Source organism: Mobula hypostoma, chromosome 7 (assembly GCF_963921235.1).
Source record: "Mobula hypostoma chromosome 7, sMobHyp1.1, whole genome shotgun sequence".
In the NCBI taxonomy this organism is placed as follows: domain Eukaryota; kingdom Metazoa; phylum Chordata; class Chondrichthyes; order Myliobatiformes; family Myliobatidae; genus Mobula; species Mobula hypostoma.
Window position 1 is genome coordinate 150,832,801 of NC_086103.1, and position 23,922 is coordinate 150,856,722.

Below are 23,922 nucleotides of genomic sequence, written 5' to 3' on the forward strand. Positions count from 1 at the left end.
AAACAAAAGACTTGGTGCGCATTTGTCCAGAAACATTTCCTACAGCTATAGTCTCTTCACTGATGTGAAAGGCATGACAGCTACAACTAAATGCAATAAGGCTTGTTACTGGGCAAAAGGCTTGTTACCTCACTTGTTTGCCTTTACTTCTGCCATGTCTTTGTGTATTATTTTGCTGTATTTAACATGTGCCATAAATCGAGTTACTGGGCAAAAGTGACAATTGTATCTATTGAATGTATGCACAAGCAATACATTAATAAAGCACCTTGTTAAATGTATAAAGCATATCTGCATCAGTGTTATCTTCTATTTCCATACAATGTTACATGAGGCTATTACACACCTATTGTCGGATATTGTTGTGGTGTTGGAGGTTGCGTTCAAGAAACCAATGAAATGCCACGCTGCTGTCACCATTTGCTTCGGCATGTCATGACAGCGGTTTTAAAAATAGCCGGTTATCCCGTACACATTACGCTGGATATTAGGCGTTTTCAGATTTATTCACTGTGGAGAGTGTTGCTGAAAATCTCTGTTTTCGGGGGAGGAAAACGCCGTTTCAGAGTGGATGGAGGGTCAAAACAAAGAGAAAAAGCTTTGGTTACGGATTTATCCGGTCTAGTGTGGACGTAGCCTGAGATTTCATTTCCTTGTCAGCGTTCATGGTAGATACAAAGAAACACAATAGGATCTATGAAAAGCTACACAAAAGCAAGACAGACAGTGCATTGTTCCAGTATTGTCAAGAATGCCTTCCATCCTGGTCAGTTCTTTCCCTTGAAAACCCAGACTACCACTGTATTCAGAACCAATCACCTCTTTCTTATCACCTTCCTGGTGGTGCTGCCAGTTTCTTGTGCCCTCAATTCAACCTCTTTTGTTATTGTTGCTTTAACAGTTTTGCAGTACTATACTTTTGTACCCTTGACTTGTTTTGTGCTCTGCGCTATTTATTTTGCCATATATGCTGTTTTTTATGGGAGCAGATTTTATTGCACCCTTGTGTATCTGACAATAAACTAATATGATCTGCAGAGTGTAAACCTTGCAACAGTACAATGGCTAGTACTAATCACATACAAAGTGGCATCTTTCTGTTGGTGTGTCACAGATTCAAAGCAAAAAAAAAATTGCATGATCCGCCAGTCATGTTCACAGTAAGTGATGTTTTTGTGCTTCAAGTTTGAAAAAGACTAACACAGGCAATGTGCAATCAAGTAATTGATTATGGCATTGTTTGCAGTGACTTAAGACATTCAGTTGTATTTCGACTGTTAAGTATATATTTTTTACATATAATTTGTCTTTGTTTTCCTTGTCTGAATGATTTTCCATATTGTCAGATTTTTGTCATATTTACTGTTTATTCTGTGAGCTTGGCTTGATTCTGCTAATTCTGAAGTTAACCTAATTAGTATAACCGGGATGTAGTCTGATTATATAGCATTTGCCATTTCAAGTGCTCTTAAATGGCTCTTCATATTAAATGGAGTTAATTGAATTAACTGAAATTTGATTCTGTAAAGGTGGTGATCTCAAGAGAAAACTGAGGTGTGTCAACCCACTTTTGGCTGAATGCATCAACCTTAAGTGCTCAGATGCATGGCCCAAGTGGTGGTACTGGCTGAATGAAAGTGAATAGTAAAGGTATGACTGGAAGGATAAATGAACAATGACAAATCAAATTATGAGAGGAGAGACTGAAAAATCTGGAAATGAAACTAGAAAGACTGATTGCCTTAAGTACTGAATCCAGTGCAGACTGGTTTATTTTCAGCTTTCCTGGGAAGAGAATTCCAAATATTATGATAATCCCTAATGTTCAAGTCATTTTTCTCCTTGTTTTCTTTATAGAACTTGAGTTCGGATTTTTAATAGTGTGACATTCTGGGGAGGGAAGGGGATGTGGTTGAGAGCCCGCCCCTGCATTTCTAATGACAGCGTTGTTTATTGTGCTTGTGTTAAAATACTTCCATGGGATTATGGTGGGAAGTTCAAGTTCATTTTAACTTGAGTTATATATGTATACATATTCGTATATGTGTTTGTGGGTCACCCTGACTGTAACCGGGGTGTGTGATCATTACTTTCCTCATCTGTGTGTGACTGAGGGGGTTCTCTATCCAGCTCATAACACCTTGTCTGTTCTTGTGTTTATCACAATAAAAACGGTTGTTGAGTTAAACGAGCTTACTCGACTGTCATCATGGACCAAATGCTTGCCACATTGGTGTCAGGAGTGTGATTAGAAATTGACAATGAGATTGAAGAGCTACGACATTTGATAGAGTGCCTTAAGATCTGGGCAATAAGTTGAGGAACCGAGCCTCCCCTCCATTCCCGGACCAGGCTCATGAGGCTAGTCCCGGAGGGAGGACCTGGGAACCAAGCATCATGCCTTCCCAGGAAACCCCATCAGGGCAAACGTACCCAGTCTCCCCAACCCAGAGTTATGTTGGAGTGCATCACTCATCTCCCTCCTAGCCTGCGCCAGGGAACCCAAGATGCTGCAGCCATGGGATGACGGGCAACATGGCAGACAGCAAGCAACAACACCACTGGGCCAAGAGGAAAACCAGTAGACATCAACAATTCATGCCATGGAGTCCACCCTGAAGCTCCCTAGATACAACGGTACCAGCTGCTTAGAGCCTTACCTGGCACAAGTCAAACTTGCTGCATGGCACTACAGGTGGAGCCCAACTGTGGGTTCACTTTGCCCTGGCACTGGAGGGGAGTGCCCTGCGAGCCCTCCTCGACCTAACACTAGCTGAGCAGCATGACTACAGAGCCCTTATATTGGTGCTTCAAGTAGAGGCCATTAGAGGAAGCAATGAGTGAAGAACTGTGCAGCAGACAGTGTTGTATAGGAGAAAGCCTGGGGGCATTTGCAGCAGATCTCCGCCACTGTGCTCAGCATAGCTATCCTTAATTCCCTCTCGTGGCCCAAGAAGAGTTTGCCCTCCACACCTTTGTAAGGGCGCTAACATTAGAGTGCCTTCGGCAGCATCTTCGCCTGTCATCGCCATTGTCGTTGGACAAGGTGTTGGCAGAGGCAGAGAGGGCAGAAGCAATTTTAGCTCCTCCAAAGTGTTCCAGCATTGCCCCGTATGCTGTGAGACAGACACGACCAGTGCCATGCTGATCCCGCCACAAGCCACGAAATGATCTTTGCTACCGGTGTGATGAGGCAGGCCATGTGGCCCTGGACTACCTCGTACCATCACCCCACCATGCCACAGCCCAGTACAGCCATCAGGAAACGCCAAGGGGGTGGCACCACCTGAGACCTCCAGCAGAATCCCTCAGTTGTTGCTTCTCCAGGTAGGTCATTTGGGAACAGCGAGGCTTGTTCATGGACTGCGTGGTGGAGGGCATTAGATACTGTGCATTGGTGGACAGGGTTAACCATCTTCCATCTAGGTGTCCTCCCCAACATGGACAAGCCATCCCTGCCTAAGTGGACAATGACTGAGGTCCAGCTGGCTACAGTCACTGGCGACTGTGTGGCGATGAGAGGGAAGAGGTGGCTGCACATCACAGTAGGGAAAAATATAGTGGAGCATGAGGTGTAGCTAGCCAACATCTAGGAGTGCAGCGTCATTGAGCTGGATTTGCTATCCCTTTGGGGGGCCTGTGTGGATGTAGACCTCCCTACCATTGACCAGCAGCTGCATAGCAAGTGGGTGAGTGATCCAGTGCTGGTCCAGGTGAGGAGATGACTGAGCATGGGATGGTGACCGGAGTGGGCAGAGGTCTCCACCCTGGATACAGAAAACAAAGCCCTATTCTCTCAGTGGGGAACACTGAGGGTGTGCGACGGGTGGCTATGCCAGCAATGGCAGTTTTCTAACAGCGACAGACATTTGCAACTGGGGGCTCCACCACAGTGCTGCAGTTGGTACATGGGCTGGTCGGGGCGAGTTAATTTGGGGTTGCAAAGACTTTGGGCAAGCTGTGCAAACACTTTTGGCCTGGGTACAGGCAGAAAATGGAGCTGTTTGCGCACTGCTGCGACGCTTGCATGTCTTAGACCAGTCTTGGGGCCCCAGTATGGGTCTACAGCCCCTCCCAGAAGAAGGGACTATCCCCCAATATGGGAAGCCACTGGGAGAGGTGCTCAACTGCATCTCCGATGTATACAGGTGCAGTTGCCTGAGTGGTGGAAGGCAGTCATACTGCACCAGGACCGACTGGCACGGTATCAGCCCTTGGCCGCCACCAACCCAGTGAGGCGGAAGGAATGAAGTGACGCCCCCTGTGCCCTGCTTCTTGCCTCACCAAACAGTGTCTCCCCTGGGGGAGGGGGGTGTGATCCAGAAAACCCCCGCAATGGGACTTTGAACTTTGTTATGGACTTGGGTTGCCAAAGATGGCTGACCCCTTGGGCGAGGGTAGTGTGACACTGGGCGGGGGGGGGTGGTCAACAGCCCACATCCTGCATTTCTAATGACTAGCAATGCTTGTTGTTCTTGTTTTAAAATGCTTCCGTGGGATTATGGTGGGAAGTTCAACTTTATTTATTGTTATATTTTAGCTTGGGTTATATAGTTATTTGCACGTATGTTTGTGGATCACCCTGATTAACCAAGGTTTGTGATCATTACCTCCCCAATCTGTATGTGATAGAAGGGGTTCTCTCCCTAGGTTATAGTGCCCGGTCTGTTTTTGTATTTATCACAATAACAACGGTTATTCAGTTTAATGAGCTTCCTCGTCTGTCATCAAGCACTGAATTCTCGCCACAATATCTTGAGCCTAAGTTGATGTCCGTTATGTTGAAGAAAAGCTTTATCTGAGTGTTTCCTCACCAATTTCTCTATTGCATTGAGATCATTTTTCAGTAGAAATGGGTTTCTGTGTAAGCATGCAGATTATTATTGATTGACATATCTCTAAATGTTGTGATTTTTAATGTTATTCCTTAAAATAATTGACATATATCACATTGACTTTGCAGGCTTGTTTTAGTGAACAGCAGTTAAAAGCTCTGAATAATTACAGACAAGTGTTAAAAGAAAAACAACAGGTCCAGATTGAGGCTCAGTTCAGAAAAGCATTAGAGGATGCTCACAATAACGATAGCTATGTAAAAAGGAATGTCGCCCCTTTGTGGAAATTATGCATTGTGGACTACAAAAGCCACGATAATAATGCTGGTGAGTGTACAATGGGAGTGTTAATCATTATTTTAAAAATTTATTGTAATGCTCACTTCTACCTCCTACCCAGGATCCACAAGCCTGACTGTCCTATTGTCTCTGCCTGTTCCTGCTTCATTGAACACGTATCCTCATACCTTAACTCTATTCTATCCCCCTTGGTTCAGTCCCTTCACACCTACATCTGCGACACTTCTTAAGATAGGAGCAGAAGTAGGCCATTCAGCCCATTGAGTCTGCTCCGCCATTCAATCATGGTCTGATCCAATTCTTCCAGTCATCCCCACTCCCCTGCCTCCTCCCCATGCTCTTTGATGCCCTGGCTAATCAAGAACCTATCTATCTCTGCCTTAAATGCACCCAATGACTTCACAGCTGCTCATGGCAGCAAGTTCCACAGATTTACTACCTCTGTCTAAAGTAATTTCTCCGCATCTCTGTTCTAAATGGGCGTCCTTCAATCCTGAAGTCGTGCAGCCTTGTCCTAGACTTCCCTACCATGGTAAATAACTTTGCCATATCTGATTTGTTCAGGCTTTTTAACATTTAGAATGTTTCTATGAGATCCCCCCTCATTCTCCTGAACTCCAGGAATACAGCCCAAGAGCTGCCAGACATTTCTCATATGGTAACCCTTTCATTCCTGGAATCATTCTCGTAAATCTTCTCTGAACCCTCTCCAATGTCAGTATATCCTTTCTAAAAAAAAGGAGCCCAAAATTGCACACTATATTCCAAGTGTGGTCTCACAAGTGTCTTATAGAGCCTCAACATCACATCCCTGCTCTTATATTTTATACCTCTAGAAATGAATGCCAACATTGCATTCGCCGCCTTCACCACCAACTCAACCTGGAGGTTAACCTTTAGGGTATCCTGCACAAGGACTCCCAAGGCCCTTTGCATCTCTGCATCTTGAATTCTCTCCCCATCTAAATAATAGTCTACCCGTTTATTTCTTCCACCAAAGTGCATGATCATGCACTTTCCAACATTGTATTTCATTTGCCACTTCTTTACCCATTCCCCTGAACTATCTAAGTCTCTCTGCAGGCTCTCTGTTTCCTCAACACTACCCACTCCTCCACCTATCTTTGTGTCATTGGCAAATTTAGCCACAAATCCATTAATCCCATAATCCAAATCATTGATTTCTTCTTGTGCTCTTGATCTCAGTAATTTTCAACTCCCTACCCCTGATCACCTTATTTTCAGCATAGATGTTCTGGCCCTGGACACTTATAATCCCCCATCAAGAAGGTCTCGAAGGTCTCCGCTTCTTTCTCAATAAAAGAACCAACTAGTTCCCTTTCACCACCACCTGCCTCTGTCTAATAGAACTGATCCTTGACATCAACAGTTTTTCCTTCAGCTCCTCCACTTTCCCCAGACTCAAGGATACCCGCATGGTGGGTGCCTGCCTCTTTGTTTGCTACATAGAATAGTCCATATTCCAAGCCTTTCCCGATAATGCTCCCCAACTCTTCCTCTGCTATATTGATAATTGCTTTGGTGCTGCATCATGCACCCATGCTGAGCTCATCAATCTCTTCAACTTTGCCTTCAACTCCCACCCAGCCATTAAATTCATTTGGTCCATTTCTGACATCCCCCTCTCCTTTCTTAATCTGTCTTCATCTCTGGAGACAAACTGTCAACAGACATCTTTTATAAATTCCCATAGTTATCTTGACTATATCTTTTTCCCACCTTATCTCCTGTAAAAATGCTGTTCCTTTTTCTCAGTGCCCAGGGTGCAGTTTTCCTTTCTAGGTCATCAGAGATTCCTTCTACTTCAAAGAACATGGTTTCCCTTTCTCCATTGTTGATCCTGCCCTCACCTGTATCTCCTCCATTTCCCAAACATCCATGCTCGCCCCATCTTCTTTCCACCTTAAGTTCATCTTGTCTTTACCTACTACCCCATGAGCCTCCACATCCAACACATCATCCTCCACAACTTCTGCTATGTCCAAAGTGGTCCGATCACTAATTTATCTTTACCTTCTTTTACCCACTTTTTGCGAGGAACTCTCCCTTCTTGATTCTCTTGACATATGTCCCTCCCCACTAATATCCCTCTCGGCACTTATCCCTGCAAGTGGCCTAAATGCTACACCTGCCCACTTACCTCAATTCCAGAGCCCCAGGCAGTACTTCACCTGTGATTAAGTTGGGGTCGTCTGTTGTGTTCGATGCTCCCAATGCAGCCTTCTCTACATTGGTGAGACCCATCGTAAATTGGGAGACTGCTGCATCAAGCACCTCCACTCCATCCACCGAAAGCAGCACTTCATGGTGGCCAAACATTTTAATTCAGATTCCCATTTCTGTCCCAACATGTCAATCCATGTCCCTTTTTGTGGCAAGATGTTGCCACTGCATTTTGTATGTATTGTTATGGTAATGGTATTATTCAGTTAAATATTGATAAAGAATATGTTTTGAGATAGTATCAGTGAGAAACTAACAGTTTCAATTGCAACAAATGTCCTTAAACCAAAACAATTTAAAAGTAAGTAAAGTATGGAAAATGCTGAGTAAATATTCTTTACCAGATATTAAGTTTGTTCAAACAAAAGAGCTGGCCTCTGCCAAATAAGGCAACTATATTCTAAAATATGGCTGGCTGCAGAAACTCATTGGTGGTACTGCACAGCTATTAGAGCTGCTGTCTTGCAGTGCAGGAAACTGGGTTCATCCCTGACCTTGGGTATTTTCTGCATGGAGTTTGCATGTTTGGCTATGACAATGTAAACTTCTAGTTGCTCCAATTTCCTCCCAAGTCCCAAAGACATACTGGTTGGTAGGTTAATTGGTCACTGAAAATTGTCCCTAGTGAAAGAATCTTGGAGTTGCTGAGGACATGGGAAAAATAAAAATAGGATTAATGTAGGATTGATGTATGTAATTGGGTGGTTGATGATCAACACGGGCTCAATAGATCTGTTTCCTTGATTGGGGTTCACAACCCCAATGAAGTTGTGTTATGCAAGTCTATTCATTCCATCAGGCAATTTTTGTTCCATCTATTGCAGTCTCTGCAGCCCCACATTAACCTCATCCTGTTCCCCCCCCCCCAAACTGAAGTGGAAGGAAGTCATTCTTGAAGCCAGTGGATCGCCAGAGAAGCGGTGCTTAATTATTGCTTTCTCTTGATTATAGTATATTTATTGACATAATTATTGCTGATGTTCTATACTAATGATCAGAAGCCAAATGGTAGATGGTGCCAAGCTTAGTACAATAAATGATGCAGGAAAAGTGATGCTCTAGCATTTCTTTAAGAAGATTGCTTGCAAGCTACTTGCTCTTTGCCTTATAAAATATTTAAATTCTGTGGACTCTGACAAACACTAACAAGGTAATATTTCTTCCAAATAGTGTATATGTTAAATATCTGGCGCCCAACTGCTGAATTACATTCCCTACTAAAGGAGGGTGGAAGATACTGGATCTGTTATCTATCTGCTGCATCATGCAAGGGTCGGCATAATTATGTTGATCTGCAGTTGACTGCTACAAAGAAAACCAGGTACCAAAAGCTGCAGGTAATTCAGTTTTTTACATTCAGTTTAATATTTAGCTGTGATATGAGCATGTTCTAGGAAGAAATTCTGATATAAATTCAAATGAGAAATGTTATTAATGAGTTGAAGAGGGGGAAAAAATGGAGAGAACAAAGAAAATGCAAGTGATAAGGTAGAGAACTAAAGTGGTTCACATGATTTGGTGTTTTCACAATTGTCCAGTTAGTCAATGAATGAGCCAAGTTAGATTTCTAGCATTCTCTTTTATTTTCCCCATTCTGAGAGGCACAGCGTAGTACTTTGAAGAAACCTGAAACAAAAGAGCATACTTGAAATCTTTGTAGATCAGTGAGGATAAACTGAGCTCAGTTAGATGACCTTGAATTACAACTCCAATCTGACATTTGGTCCGAAGAGCTACCTCATTGAGCTTCCTTGTAACAGTTGGGACACTAAGCATAGAGGGGTCAAAGTGGGAGTGGTGTAGGAGAATGCAAGTGACAGGTAGCTAGAAGTTTAGGGTAAAATTTTTCTGATTAGAAGTGTTCTGCAAAGTGGCCCTTTTACTTGGTCCACAAACTCAAAAAAACAGTCCTTGACATTATAATCCACTAACACTTCTGAGCTACTGTTCTACATTCAATGCTCATAATGTAGTCTTCTTGGGAGTCACTTTTGTATTTCCAGGTATCTCTTATCACTAAGAGCTAATATATCATGGCTAGAGTTGTTGAAGGTATTCAAATTATATTTGATGGCAGTGGTGCATTTAGAAAATTATTGTGACACTCTGGGGGAGGGGAAGGTGGTGTGGTCGCCAGCCCGCCCCTGCCTTTCTAATGACCAGCACTGTTTATTGTTCTTTCTTTCTTTTTAAATCTTTTTATTGAGTAAGTATACAAAAAAGGTAAACCATATAAACATTAATACAATGTTAAAGTATAATAAAATTCCAAAAGATAACAATACCAAAAAGAAAATACTACAAACAATATAATTTAAGCATAAGAAACCAAGATAACATAATAGTATACTAGATTTTATATATATCAATGGAAAAAAAGAAAAAAAACCCCCCAAAAAAACCCACCGTGCAACTAACTAAAAGCAAAGCAAAGCAATGGGCTAACTTGAAACCAAACAGAGTTAAACTTAAAATCACGTCCTCAATCCCGACCTCCATTAAAACAGTGAAAAAAAACAAGAAGGGTAAATATTACATTAAATGAAAATATCGAATAAAAGGTCCCCAAATCTGTTCAAATTTAAATGAAGAATCATAAAGGTTACTTCTAATTTTCTCCAGATTCAAACATAAAATCGTCTGAGAAAACCAAAAAAAGGTAGTTGGAGCATTAAGCTCTTTCCAATGTATTGTTCTTGTGTTAAAACGCTTTTGTAGGATAATGGTGGGAAGTTCCAGTTCATTTAGTGTTATATTTTAGCTTGGGTTTTATAGTTATTCACTTGTGTATTTGTGGGTCACCCTAACTGTAACCGGGGTGTGTGATGGTCGCCTCCCCCATTTGTATGAGACAGGTTGGGTTCACTCTCCGGGTCATGGTGCCCAGTCTGTTTTGTGTTTATCCTAATAAAATGGTTGTTGAGTTAACAAACTTCCTCGTCTATCATTATGGACCAAATGCTTGACATGTTATTTTTAAACCCCTAAAAGTAAGACATGCTGATATGTTTACAGAGGAGAGTATCTTTGGGAAGGGTAGTATTTAATACTCATCCCTTTGTATCCTTGAAAAAGTGGTAGGATTCTTGAAGTAGACATAGTAAAGTATTTCCATTGTATTGTCAGGTTTTTGGCCCAGGAATGGTTATTTTCCTTCAAAATGTTAAGGCCATAAGATATGGGCTCAAATTAGGCCATTCGGCCCATTGGGTGTGCTCTGCCATTTCCTCATGGCTAGTCCATTTCTCTCTCAACCCATTTTCCTGCCACCTTTCTCCCCATAATCTTTCACGTTCTGACTAATCAAGAACCTATCAACTTCTGCCTTAAGTGCACCCAATGGCCTGGCCTCCGCAGCCGCCTGTGGCAATGAATTCTACAGATTTGCCACCCTCTGGCTAAAGAAATTCCAGCTTATCTCTGTTCTAAATGGACGTCCCTCTTTTCTGAAGCTGTGTCCTCTGGTCTTGGACCCCCACACTATAGGAAATATCCTCTCCACCACTCTATCTAGGCCTTTTAACATTTGATGGGTTTCAATGAGATACCCCTTCATTCTTCTAAATTCCAACATGTATAAGCCTTAAGCCATCAAACACAGTCATCTGGTAACCATTTCATTCCCGGAATTATTCTCATGAACCTCCTCTGAACCCTCTCCAATGTCAGTGTATCCTTAAATAAAGGGCCCAAAACTGCTCACAGTACTCCAAGTGAGGCCTCACCAGTGCCTTACAAAGCCTCAGCACTTACATCCTTGTTTTTTGTACTCTAGTCCTCTCGATGAATTTTAACATTTGCATTTGCCTTCCTCCCCACTGACTCTACCTGCAAATTAACCCTGGGAGTACCATGCAGGATTCCCTAAGACTCTTTGCAGCATGGATTTTTGTATTTTCTCCCAGTTTAGAAAATAGTCATTTTCATTTTTAAATCTTTTTCATTAATTATTATTGAAGATCAACAAAAAAAAATTAAAGTAATCAAGTCAACATGTCAATTTGTACAATGAGAACTAAATTATCAAATAACTGATTAACAAAGCCAAACAATATATCAATAATAAGAAGAAAAAATAAAATATTAAAATTTTTTGGGGGGGAAAAGAAAGAAGGAAAAAAGAACCCCTACTAACTAAAAAAAACACCACTACCAACAGAAAAAAAAAATGAAAAAAAAACCATTGGGAGCACAACCCCAGAGCTATACGCTCCCATAAAAGAAAAACATCAATCTGCCAACTCAAATCCATTTGAACAGGAATCAGAAGGGAACCATCTTAATTAATTCAAATCAATTGATAGTAACGGGCAAAAGAACCCCACCTTTTCTCAAAGTCAAATTGAGGATCAAAAGTTCGACTTCTGATTTTCTCCAAACTAAGACATAACATCACCTGAGAGAACCATTGTATCAAAGTGGGAGCAGAGGCATCTTTCTATACTTTTATTCTTTCTACCAAAGTGTATGACTATACACTTCTTAACAGTATATACCATCCGCCACTTCTTTGCCAATTCTCCAAAGCTAAGTCCTTCTGCAGCCGCCTTGCTTCCTCAACACTACCTACACTTCCACCTATCTTTGTACCAACTACAAATTTGGCCAAAAAGTCATTAATTCCATCATCTAAATCTTTGACATACAACATAAAAAGAAGCAGTCCTGAGACTGATCCCTACTGAACTATAGATTCAGGATCAGTTCCTGTGGATTGGAGGGTGGCCAATGTTGTCCTTCTCTTCAAGAAGGGAGGAAGAGAGAAAACAGGGAATTATAGACCGGTTAGCCTGACGTCGGTGGTGGGAAAGATGCTGGAGTCAGTTATAAAAGATGAAATTACAACACATCTGGATAGCAGGAACAGGATCGGTCCGAGTCAGCGTGGATGTACGAAGGGGAAATCGTGCTTGACTAATCTTCTGGAGTTTTTTGAGAATGTAACTATGAAAATGGACAAGGGAGAGCCAGTGGATGTAGTGTACCTGGACTTCCAGAAAGCCTTTGATAAAGTCCCACATAGGAGATTAGTGGGCAAAATTAGGGCACATGGTATTGGGGGCAGAGTACTGACATGGATTGAAAATTGGCTGGCTGACAGAAAACAAAGAATAGCGATTAACGGGTCCCTTTCAGAATGGCAGGCGGTGACCAGTGGGGTACCGCAGGGTTCAGTGCTGGGACCACAGCTGTTTACAATATATATTAATGATTTAGATGAGAGAATTAAAAGTAACATTAGCAAATTTGCCGATGACACAAAGCTGGGTGGCAGTGTGAATTATGAGGAGGATGTTATGAGAATGCAGGGTGACTTGGACAGGCTGGGTGAGTGGGCAGATGCATGGCAGATGCAGTTTAATGTGGATAAATGTGAGGTTATCCACTTTGGTGGTAAGAACAGGAAGGCAGATTATTATCTAAATGGAGTCAAGTTAGGAAAAGGGGAAGTACAACGAGATCTAGGTGTTCTTGTACATCAGTTAACTGAAAGCAAGCATGCAAGTACAGCAGGCAGTGAAGAAAGCTAATGGTGTGCTGGCCTTCATAACAAGGGGAATTGAGTATAAGAGCAAAGAGGTCCTTCTGCAGCTGTACAGGGCCCTGGGGGAGACCACACCTGGAGTACTGTGTGCAGTTTTCATCTCCAAATTTGAGGAAGGACATTCTTGCTATTGAGGGAGTGCAGCATAGGTTCACAAGGTGAATTCCTGGGATGGCGGGACTGTCATATGTCGAAAGATTGGAGCGATTGGGCTTGTATACTCTGGAATTTAGAAGGCTGAGAGGGGATCTTATTTATTAAGGGATTGGACACGCTGGAAGCAGGAAGCATGTTCCCACGGATGGGTGAGTCCAGAACCAGAGGCCACAGTTTAAGAATAAGGGGTAGGCCATTTAGAACGGAGTTGAGGAAAAACTTTTTCACCCAGAGAGTGGTGGATTAATGGAATGCTCTGCCCCAGAAGGCTGTGGAGGCCAAGTCTCTGGATGCTTTCAAGAAAGAGATAGATAGAGCTCTTAAAGATAGTGGAATCAAAGGTTATGGGGATAAGGCAGGAACTGGATACTGATTGTGGATGATCAGCCATGATCACGGTGAATGGCCTACTCCTGCACCTATTGTCTATTGAACACCACTAGTCATTGCCAGCCAATCAGAAAAGGCTCCCTTTATTCCCACTCTTTGCCTCCTGCCAATCAGCTTGTGCTCTATCCATGCTAGTATCTTTCCTGTAATACCATGGGCTCTTGTTTAAGCAGCCACTTGTGTGGCACCTTGTCGAAGGCCTTTTGAAAATCCAAGCACATAACATCCATGTTATGTTCTATAATGTGGAGAAGGAACTTGCAGCCTGTAGAATTCCCGTGTGCCTGCAACCTTTTCATGGAAGAGGTCACCGATTTAGGAAGTGCTGTCAAGGAAGCCTGAAGGCAGATGATATATTTTTGGTAAGATGGTGACGTATTCACAAATCACTGCTAGGTACTAAAATCATCAAGTACTACATGACTATCCCATCAGCAAGTTGCTCCATAGCAATGGAGATGGATCTATTGCATGCTGTTGTGTTGTCATCTGGATTTGTCATATACCGATGAGCAGTGTAAGTGATTGTCTTGGAAGGTTTTTATTGTGAATGCAAAGCCTTGTTGGATGTTGGTAACATAGAATACAGTACTACAAGTCCGATTCACTGGTTCATTGGCATGACTGGCAGGGGGAGCTGCATTGCCTCAGTTGTAGCAAGGACTAGGCAGAGGTCCCGCGGGGGTTTGCCTGTTGCAGCTGACCAGGAGAGGAGATGCCAACGTGATGTGGGACATGCTGGAATCCATCCTTGGATTAGGGACTGACCCCTCTGGTGTTCATTCAGTGGAAGAACAAGCTAGATGAGGACAACTTGTCAATTCTACAGTCATGCTGCTCAGGGACTTGAGCTATATTTTTTTGCTTTCTGACTGTTTTCTGAACCATATGTGCTAGAGGAATGCTGTTTCATTTGGTTACATTTGTGTTTGGTTGAATGATACTTTAATTTGATTTTGGACTATCGGGTAGTTGTCTGCTGATTGATCTGGGAACCAAAACAGAGCAGGAAAGGCGAAAATCAAAAATTCATTTTAGAGCCAATTGGATATGGCAGTGATGGACCCATTCTGTGCAAAACTGAGATTTAATGGTGTATTTTTTTAATCTTAGGCATCTTCCAGTGTGTTAAATCAACTTTATCAACCTAGGCAAGTAGTCGCATATAGTATGCTCTGTGATCAGTTCTTTAGAGCTGTCTGCAAAGAGGTGGACCTGGCAGGATATGTGATCTACATTTTGGGGAAAACAGGTACTGATTATAAAATTTAATGTATCGTCATCATTAATGTGCCGTATCGTATGACGTGAGTGATCATGGTCTTTCCATGGCCATAACTGATCTTGGCAAATTTTTCTATAGAAGTGGTTTGTCACTGCCACCTTCTGTGCAATGCCTTTCGAAGACAGGTGACCCCAGCCATTATCAATACCCATCAGAAATTGTCTGTCTAGTGTCTGTGGTTGCATAACCAGGACTTGTGATATGCAGCAGCTGCTCATACGACCATCCATCACTTGCTCCCATGGCTTCATGTGACCTTGATCCGGGAGCAAAGCAGGTGCTACGACTTACCCAAGGGTGACCTGCAGCCTAGCAGAGGGAAGAAGTGTCTTACACCTCCTTTGCTAGAGACATATGTCCACCGTGGCACCCAAGTTAATGTATGGAACTCCTAAAAGATTATTTGTCTCAATATTTATTCCACAGAGCATTTTTTCTTTTGTGAATATTGTAAGTGTTTAAGATCCCTTCAATTAAGCACCTTCCCAATCAATTAAACGGCTAAATAAAAAGTCAAATGTATTGGTTTATTATTGTCATGTACAAATATACTTTGAAAACCTTGTTGTTGCATGCTGATATTACAGATCACCATTATTATAGTGCACTGAGGTGGAACAAAGTAAAACAATAATAATGAAGAATACAGTAAAACTACAGAGAATGTGAGATGCATTTAAACTAATTGCAAGATTGTAATGAGGTTGATTGTGAGGTAGAGTCCATCTTAAAACACAAAAGATCTGTTCAAGAGTCTACAATGGAATCATCTGCAAATTTAGAGCAGAATCTGGCCACGTAGTAATGAGTGTAGAAGGATTGGGTATGGGGCTAATGTGTTGCAGCCTATTGTTGCTAATTTGGTCTGTTGGTCAGCAAATCAAATATCCAAATACAGAAATGGAGCTTAGTGATGAGTTCTCCTCAAATCTTTACTATCCAGATGCTCCAGAGATAAGGGTAGGACCATAGGGGTGGCATCTGCTAGAGACCTGTTTTGGCAGTAGATACATTGCAGTGGGTTGAGGTTGTGTGGAAGACCAGAGCTGATGCATGCCGTGACCAGCCTCTCGAAGCACCTCAAAATTATAGATAACTACCACCCAGTGGCTCAGGCATTAAGTAGTTTATAAATCTGCAAATTGAAAGAGAATTAAAGTTTTAGCCTTGCTGTTTCAATAAGATTTGGGATTAAGGAAGCCGTTATATTGTGTTTATAAATTAAATGCCTGAAGTTTAAAAGAAATTCCTAATAAACCTGGGTTTAAGATTAGTGCCTAGCTTGTAAATCTTTAAGTAGCTCATAACTTTTCTGCAGTGATACAATGAAAGCATTTTATTAGTATTGCTGGATAGCTTACTAAATAGTTCTTTTCGAAATGGTGGAAGTATGAAATAAAAAGAGAATGCTGAATACACTCGTCATGCTGCACTTCAGACAAAAAGTTAACATTTCATGCCTTGACGCATTTGACCTGTAAGGCGCAACTTTTTCCACTTTCCGCAAATACTGCCTGACTTGCTGATTTTTTTTTAAAGTAACCACAGTACATGGTAAAATGCCCTCATTACAATCCATATCAATTACCAACAGGCTACAAATGATGTAATTTGGTGACTGAGATGTATCAGTTTATCTGCACTGTTTAGAGTGAAAAGTCTTTGTGGTGAACAAAATGCTGATTACATGGCAATAATTTCCTTATAGAATTAGTTCTGCGAGAAAACAGGCTATTCAAAAGGCTAGTTCAGTTACATTACAGATTAGCCAGCTACTCAAGTCAAGTTTATTGTTATTTAACTATATACAGGTATAGCGTCAAATAAGATGTTTCTACAGACCAGGGTGTAAAGCACAGTTGTACGTACATACAAAATACAATATACAATAACTTAGGAAAGTAAGGATAAAATTGATGGTGAATTACACGTAAATAAACAAAGTAAAGTGCATAAATTATTAAATATTAAGTACAGAACAGATTAACCAGTGACACGTCGAATGCGATGCAGCAGGGAGTTCAGAAGCCTAATAGCCTGAGGGAACAAATAATAAATTTCCCATCCTGACCATCTTGTCTGTGCATCAGAGTCTCCTGCCTGATGGTAGAAAGTCAAAAGATGCTGGATGGATGGCTGGGATTCATGATAATGCTAAGGGCCCAGCGTATGCAGTGCTCATGATAAATGTCCCCAGTGGCATGGGGAGACCCATATGATCCTCTTGGCCATTCTCATAGTCCTTTGTAGGGACTTTCAGTCCGATGCTCAGTTGCTCCCATACCAGATGCAGCTTGTCAGGACACTCAATGGTGCTTCTGTAAAAATTCAGTTAAGATAGGGGGTGGCAGGAGGGAGCCTCGCTTGCCTCAATCTCCATAGGAAGTGGAGGCACTGCTGTGTCTTGTTTGGGGAGGTGAAGTTGAGGAACTAGGTGAGGTCATCTGTGACGTGAACTCCCAGGAACTTAGTGCACTTAACTCAATCTGAGAAACCATATATTTTAGTCATAGACATAGTCATACTTTATTGATCCCAGGGGGAAATTGGTTTTTGTTACAGTTGCACCATAAATATAAATAGTAATAGAACCATAAATAGTTAAATAGTAATATGTAAATTATGCCAGTAAATTATGAAATAAGTCCAGGACCAGCCTATTGGCTCAGGGTGTCTGACCCTCCAAGGGAGGAGTTGTAAAGTTTGATGGCCACAGGCAGTAATGACTTCCTATGATGCTCTGTGCTGCATCTCGGAGGAATGAGTCTCTGGCTGAATATACTCCCGTGCCCACCCAGTACATTATGTAGTGGATGGGAGACATTGACCAAGATGGCATGCAACTTAGACAGCATCCTCTTTTCAGACACCACCGTGAGAGAGTCCAGTTCCATCCCCACAACATTACTGGCCTTACAAATGAGTTTGTTGATCCTGTTGGTGTCTGCTACCCTCAGCCTGCTGCCCCAGCACACAACAGCAAACATAATAGCACTGGCCACCACAGACTCGTAGAACATCCTCAGCATCGTCCGGCAGATGTTAAAGGACCTCAGTCTCCTCAGGAAATAGAGACGGCTCTGACCCTTCTTGTAGCCAGCCTCAGTGTTCTTTGACCAGTCCAGTTTATTGTCAATTCGTATCCCCAGGTATTTGTAATCCTCCACTATGTCCACACTGATCCCCTGGATGGAAACAGGGGTCACCGGTACCTTAGCTCTCCTCAGGTCTACCACCAGCTCCTTAGTCGTTTTCACATTAAGCTGCAGATGATTCTGCTCACACCATGTGACAAAGTTTCCTACCGTAGCCCTGTACTCAACCTCATCTCCCTTGCTGATGCATCCAGCTATGGCAGAATCATCAGAAAACTTCTGAAGATGACAAGACTCTGTGCAGTAGTTGAAGTCCGAGGTGTAAATGGTGAAGAGAAAGGGAGACAAGGCAGTCCCCTGTGGAGCTCCAGTGCTGCTGATCACTCTGTCGGACACACAGTGTTGCAAGCACACGTACTGTGGTCTGCCAGTCAGGAAATCAAGAATCCATGATACCAGGAAAGCATCCACCTGCATCGCTGTCAGCTTCTCCCCCAGCAGAGCAGGGCGGATGGTGTTGAACGCACTGGAGAAGTCAAAAAAACATGACCCTCACAGTGCTCGCTGGCTTGTTCAGGTGGGCGTAGACACGGTTCAGCAGGTAGACGATGGCATCCTCAACTCCTAGTCGGGGCTGGTAGGTGAACTGGAGGGGATCTAAGTGTGGCTTGACCATAGGCCGGAGCAGCTCCAGGACAAGTCTCTCCAGGGTCTTCATGATGTGGGAGGTCAATGCCACTGGTCTGTAGTCATTGAGGCCGCCGGGGCGCGGCGTCTTCGGCACAGAGACGAGGCAGGACGTCTTCCACAGCACAGGAACCCTCCGGAGCCTCAGGCTCAGGTTGAATACATGGTGACGTACTCCACATAGCTGAGGGGCACAGGCTTTGAGCATCCTGGTATTGACACCTTCCGGTCCTGCAGCCTTGCTTGGGTTGAGACGCTTCAGCTGTCTTCTCACCTGTTCAGCCGTGAAGCCCACCGTGGTGGTTTCGTGTGGGGGAGGGGTATAGTCATGAGAGCAGGGTGGGGGACTGTGAGGAGGGGAGAGTGGAATATGTGTTGCTTGGGGGCCGACAACAGATGGCTCATGTGGGGCATGGGCAGGGGTCACAATGTCAAATCTGTTAAAGAACAGGTTAAGTTCGTTGGCCCTGTCCACAATACCCTCAGCTCCTCTGTTGCTAGTTTCCCGGAACCCAGTGATGGTCCTCATCCCCCCCCAGACCTCTCTCATGTTGTTCTGCTGGAGTTTCCACTCAAGCTTCCTCCTGTACCTGTCTTTAGCCTCCCAGATCCTGGCTTTCAGGTCCCTCTGTATTGCCCTCAGCTCCTCCCTATTTCCATCTCTAAACGCCCTCTTTTTAGCGTTCAGGATGTCCTTAATGTCCTTTGTCACCCATGGCTTGTTATTTGAATAACAAAGGACAGTTCTTGTCGGAACATTGCAGTCCACACAGAAGTTAATGTAATCAGTGATGCATTCTGTGAGCCCATCAATATCCTCTCCATGTGGCTCACAGAGTGCCTGCCAGTCTGTCACCTCAAAACAACCCTGGAGCGCCTCATAAGCCTCCTCCGACCATTTTCTCACTGTCCTCGAGGTTGCAGGTTTACTCTTCACCAGAGGCACGTAGCAGGGTTTTAGATGCACCAGGTTGTGATCTGACCTTCCCAGTGGGGGGAGGGGAGAGGAGCTGTATGCATCCTTAACGTTAGCATACATCAAATCCAGAGTCCTCTCCCCTCTGCTTGTACAGCTCACATACTGCGTGAAGTTGAGCAGTGTTCTGCCATGGTAAACTGGTTGAAGTCACCCGAGATGGTAGTGAGGGCACTCGGGTGCTGGATTTGTAATCTGGCTATGACGGTGTAAATGATGTTACACGCCGACGTCGGGTTGGCAGAGGGAGGGATGTACACAACAACCACAATTGCATGCGAGATGCGAGATTTCCCTTGGCAAATAATATGGCCGGAGTCCAACAGCAAAAAGTTCAATATCCAGGCTACAGACACGTTCCTTGATCGTAATATGCCCAGGATTGCACCATCTGTTATTTACCAGAACCGCCAGCCCCCCTCCTTTACGCATACCGCTCTCAGTGCAATTCTGGTAAGCTAGAATGGTCTGGAAGCCCTCTATGGAAACGCTTTGATCGGGTATGTCCTCGTGCGGCCACATCTCAGTGAAGCACATGACACTGCTCTCCCGAAATGTTCTCTGACTCCTGACAAGTGCCGTCAGTTCGTCGATTTTATTCCCTAGTGATCTCACATTTCCCATGATGAGAGAGGGGAGACACGGCTTATAACTTCTCTTCTCCTTAAGCCTCTGTTGTCTCAACCCGGTCCTCTTCCCTCGCCGTTCTGATACCCCTCTGCATCCTTTCTGTGTTTTCCTCCAGATTTCAGCCGGGATGTCCACTGCTGTGTTCGCTAAACCAGCGGGCATGAGCGCAATCATTTGTTCCCTGGAATAAACAATGCGGCCATCCTGCTGCCACGCTAACGAGACGTTAGATTCTGGACTAGTTCCTGAGGATTGGAGGGTGGCTAATGTAACCCCACTTTTTAAAAAAGGAGGGAGAGAGAAACCGGGGAATTATAGGCCGGTTAGCCTAACGTCGGTGGTGGGGAAACTGCTGGAGTCAGTTATCAAGGATGTGATAACAGCACATTTGGAAAGCGGTGAAATGATCGGACAAAGTCAGCATGGATTTGTGAAAGGAAAATCATGTCTGACGAATCTCATAGAATTTTTTGAGGATGTAACTAGTAGAGTGGATAGGGGAGAACCAGTGGATGTGGTATATTTGGATTTTCAAAAGGCTTTTGACAAGGTCCCACATAGGAGATTAGTGTGCAAACTTAAAGCACACGGTATTGGGGGTAAGGTATTGGTGTGGGTGGAGAATTGGTTAGCAGACAGGAAGCAAAGAGTGGGAATAAACGGGACCTTTTCAGAATGGCAGGCGGTGACTAGTGGGGTACCGCAAGGCTCAGTGCTGGGACCCCAGTTGTTTACAATATATATTAATGACTTGGATGAGGGAATTAAATGCAGCATCTCCAAGTTTGCGGATGACACGAAGCTGGGTGGCAGTGTTAGCAGTGAGGAGGATGCTAAGAGGATGCAGGGTGACTTGGATAGGTTGGGTGAGTGGGCAAACTCATGGCAGATGCAATTTAATGTGGATAAATGTGAAGTTATCCACTTTGGTGGCAAAAATAGGAAAACAGATTATTATCTGAATGGTGGCCGATTAGGAAAAGGGGAGGTGCAACGAGACCTGGGTGTCATTATACACCAGTCATTGAAAGTGGGCATGCAGGTACAGCAGGCGGTGAAAAAGGCGAACGGTATGCTGGCATTTATAGCGAGAGGATTCGAGTACAGGAGCAGGGAGGTACTACTGCAGTTGTACAAGGCCTTGGTGAGACCACACCTGGAGTATTGTGTGCAGTTTTGGTCCCCTAATCTGAGGAAAGACATCTTTGCCATAGAGGGAGTACAAAGAAGGTTCACCAGATTGATTCCTGGGATGGCAGGTCTTTCATATGAAGAAAGACTGGATGAACTGGGCTTGTACTCGTTGGAATTTAGAAGATTGAGGGGGGATCTGATTGAAACGTATAAGATCCTAAAGGGATTGGACAGGCTAGATGCAGGAAGATTGTTCCCGATGTTGGGGAGGTCTAGAACGAGGGGTCACAGTTTGAGGATAGAGGGGAAGCCTTTTAGGACCGAGGTTAGGAAAAACTTCTTCACACAGAGAGTGGTGAATCTGTGGAATTCTCTGCCACAGCAAACTGTTGAGGCCAGTTCATTAGCTATGTTTAAAAGGAAGTTAGATATGGCCCTTGTGGCTACAGGGGTCAGGGGGTATGGAGGGAAGGCTGGGTTCTGAGTTGGATGATCAGCCATGATCATAATAAATGGCGGTGCAGGCTCGAAGGGCCGAATGGCCTACTCCTGCACCTATTTTCTATGTTTCTATGTGTCCGAATGTAACTAATTCCAGCGCTAAAAAAACAAGTAAAACACTCTCCACCAGCATGTCAGAGAGGGTGCAGCTTCAACGTGTTACCGTGAGAAAAAAAATACAACAAATAACTAAGTTAAAAAGTTTAAAAGTAAGAAATTACAGAGCAACTGTAACAGACTGCATGCACTACCGACGCATGCGCACTAAAACTCTTTGCAGAGGGGAGTGGTTTTTCTGCGCCTTCCTGAAGTCCCCAATGATTTCCTTGGTCTTTTCCACATTCAGATTTGGGTTGTTGTTCTGACACCAGACTACCAGCCCCTCCACTTCCTCTCTGTACTCTGACTAATAATTGTTGTTGATGAAGCCAACTGTTGTGTCATCCACAAACCTGATGTGGTTTGAGCTGAATCTTGAGACAGTCATGTGTTAGCAGTGTGAAAAGCAGCAGACTGAGCACACTCATACCTTTAGGTTAAAATTCTACCTTTTATGATACAATCAAAACAATATGGAAGGAAGCCTTCTCCCTGAGGAGAAAAATGCAATTAGTCCCATTCTTCTTTCAGTTATTTTCTCTCGCGTTTGCTTATGAACTCCTTTATTTCTTGCTATTAATTTGCCGTAAGGGAAATTTACAGTAGCCAATTAACCAAATAGTATGTCTTGGGTATGTCAAGGAAATCAGAGTACTAAGAGAAAACCCAGGTGATCATGGGTAAAATGTGCACACTTCACATCAACATCACTTGAGGTCAGGATCTGTGGTACCCTGTTAATTCTTTTCCTGATGTTGTATCAGGAGAGTGCCCATGTAAGTGAGGATTCATTAAAGTAGTCTTTAAAACTCAATAATACATGTTTGATTGCAGTTTTGAAATCTAGTTAAGGGAGAAGCAAAAATCAGATGTATCAGTATCACAGTGGAGTAAAGGGAATTACAGCAGCATGAGAGAGCTGGCCATTGTTAATTGGAAGGGGACACTAACAGGGATGACAGCAGAACAGCAATGGCTGGAGTTTCTGGGAGCAATTCAGAAAGCACAGGATCGATACATCCCAAATAAGAGGAAATATGTTCCAAAGAGAGAATGATGCAACTCTGGCTGACATTAGAAGTCAAAGACAGGATAAAAGCAAATGAAAGGGCATATATTGTTGCAAAATTGAACCCCAGCGTTAGAGGATTACAAAAATAAAAATAAAAACACAATGGAAGCCAACTGAAAAAACAATAAGGGGAGAAAAGACAAAATATGAAGGTAAACTAGCCAATAAGATAAAAGATGATACCAAAAGTTTTTTCAAATATATAAACAGTAAAATAGAGGAGAGTGTCAAATCGCTAGAAAATAACACTAGAGAGGTAGTAATGGGGGACAAATTTATTAAGTATTTTGAGTCTGTTTTCACTGTGGAAGATACCAGCAGTAGGCCAGAAATTTAGAGGTGTCAGGGGACAAAAGTGAGTGTAGTAGTTGGATTACTAAGGAAAAAGTGCTCGAGAAGCTGAAAGGCCTAAAGGAAGATAAGTCGCCTGGACCAAATGAACTACACCCTAGGATTCTGAAAGAAATACCTGAAGAGGTTGTGGAGGCATTACTAGTGATCTTTTTAGAATTACTAATTCTGGAATGGTTTCTGAGGACTGGAAAATTACAAAGGTCATTCCACTCTTTCAGAAGGGCCGGTTAACCTGACTTCAGCAGTTGAAAAGATGTTGGATTTCATTATTAAGAATGATGTTTCAGGGTACTTGGAGGCACATAATAGACCAAAGTCAGCATGGTTTCCTGAGGGGAAATCTTGTCTGACAAATGTGTTGGAATTGTTTGAAGAAACAACAAGCAGGATAGACTAAGGAAACTCAATGGTTGCTGTTTACTTGGATTTTCAGAAGGCCATTGCCAAGGTGCAGCAAATGAGGCTGCTTAACAAGGTAAGAGCCAATGGTTTTACAGGAAAGATACCTGCATTGATAGAAGATTGGCTAACTGTCGGGAGGCAAAGAGTGGGAATAAAGGGGGGTCTTTCTGGTTTGGCTGCCGGTGACTAGTAGTTTTCACATTATGCTGTATGTCAA

General features: G+C 43.2%; 1 protein-coding gene across 3 annotated transcripts in view; it reads left to right on the plus strand.

Moving 5' to 3' along the window:
- The window catches only part of brca2 (BRCA2 DNA repair associated), a 134,254-nt gene that overhangs the window by 102,538 nt on the left and 7,794 nt on the right, over positions 1-23,922 (plus strand). For 2 of the 3 annotated variants that reach the window (XM_063054285.1, XM_063054286.1), the window contains exons 21-23: positions 4,964-5,162; positions 8,550-8,716; positions 14,584-14,722. In XM_063054285.1, coding sequence (XP_062910355.1) covers positions 4,964-5,162; positions 8,550-8,716; positions 14,584-14,722 — 505 coding nt within the window. The remainder of the gene's footprint in view (positions 1-4,963; positions 5,163-8,549; positions 8,717-14,583; positions 14,723-23,922) is intronic. The other variant, XR_010018741.1, reaches the window with a different exon arrangement.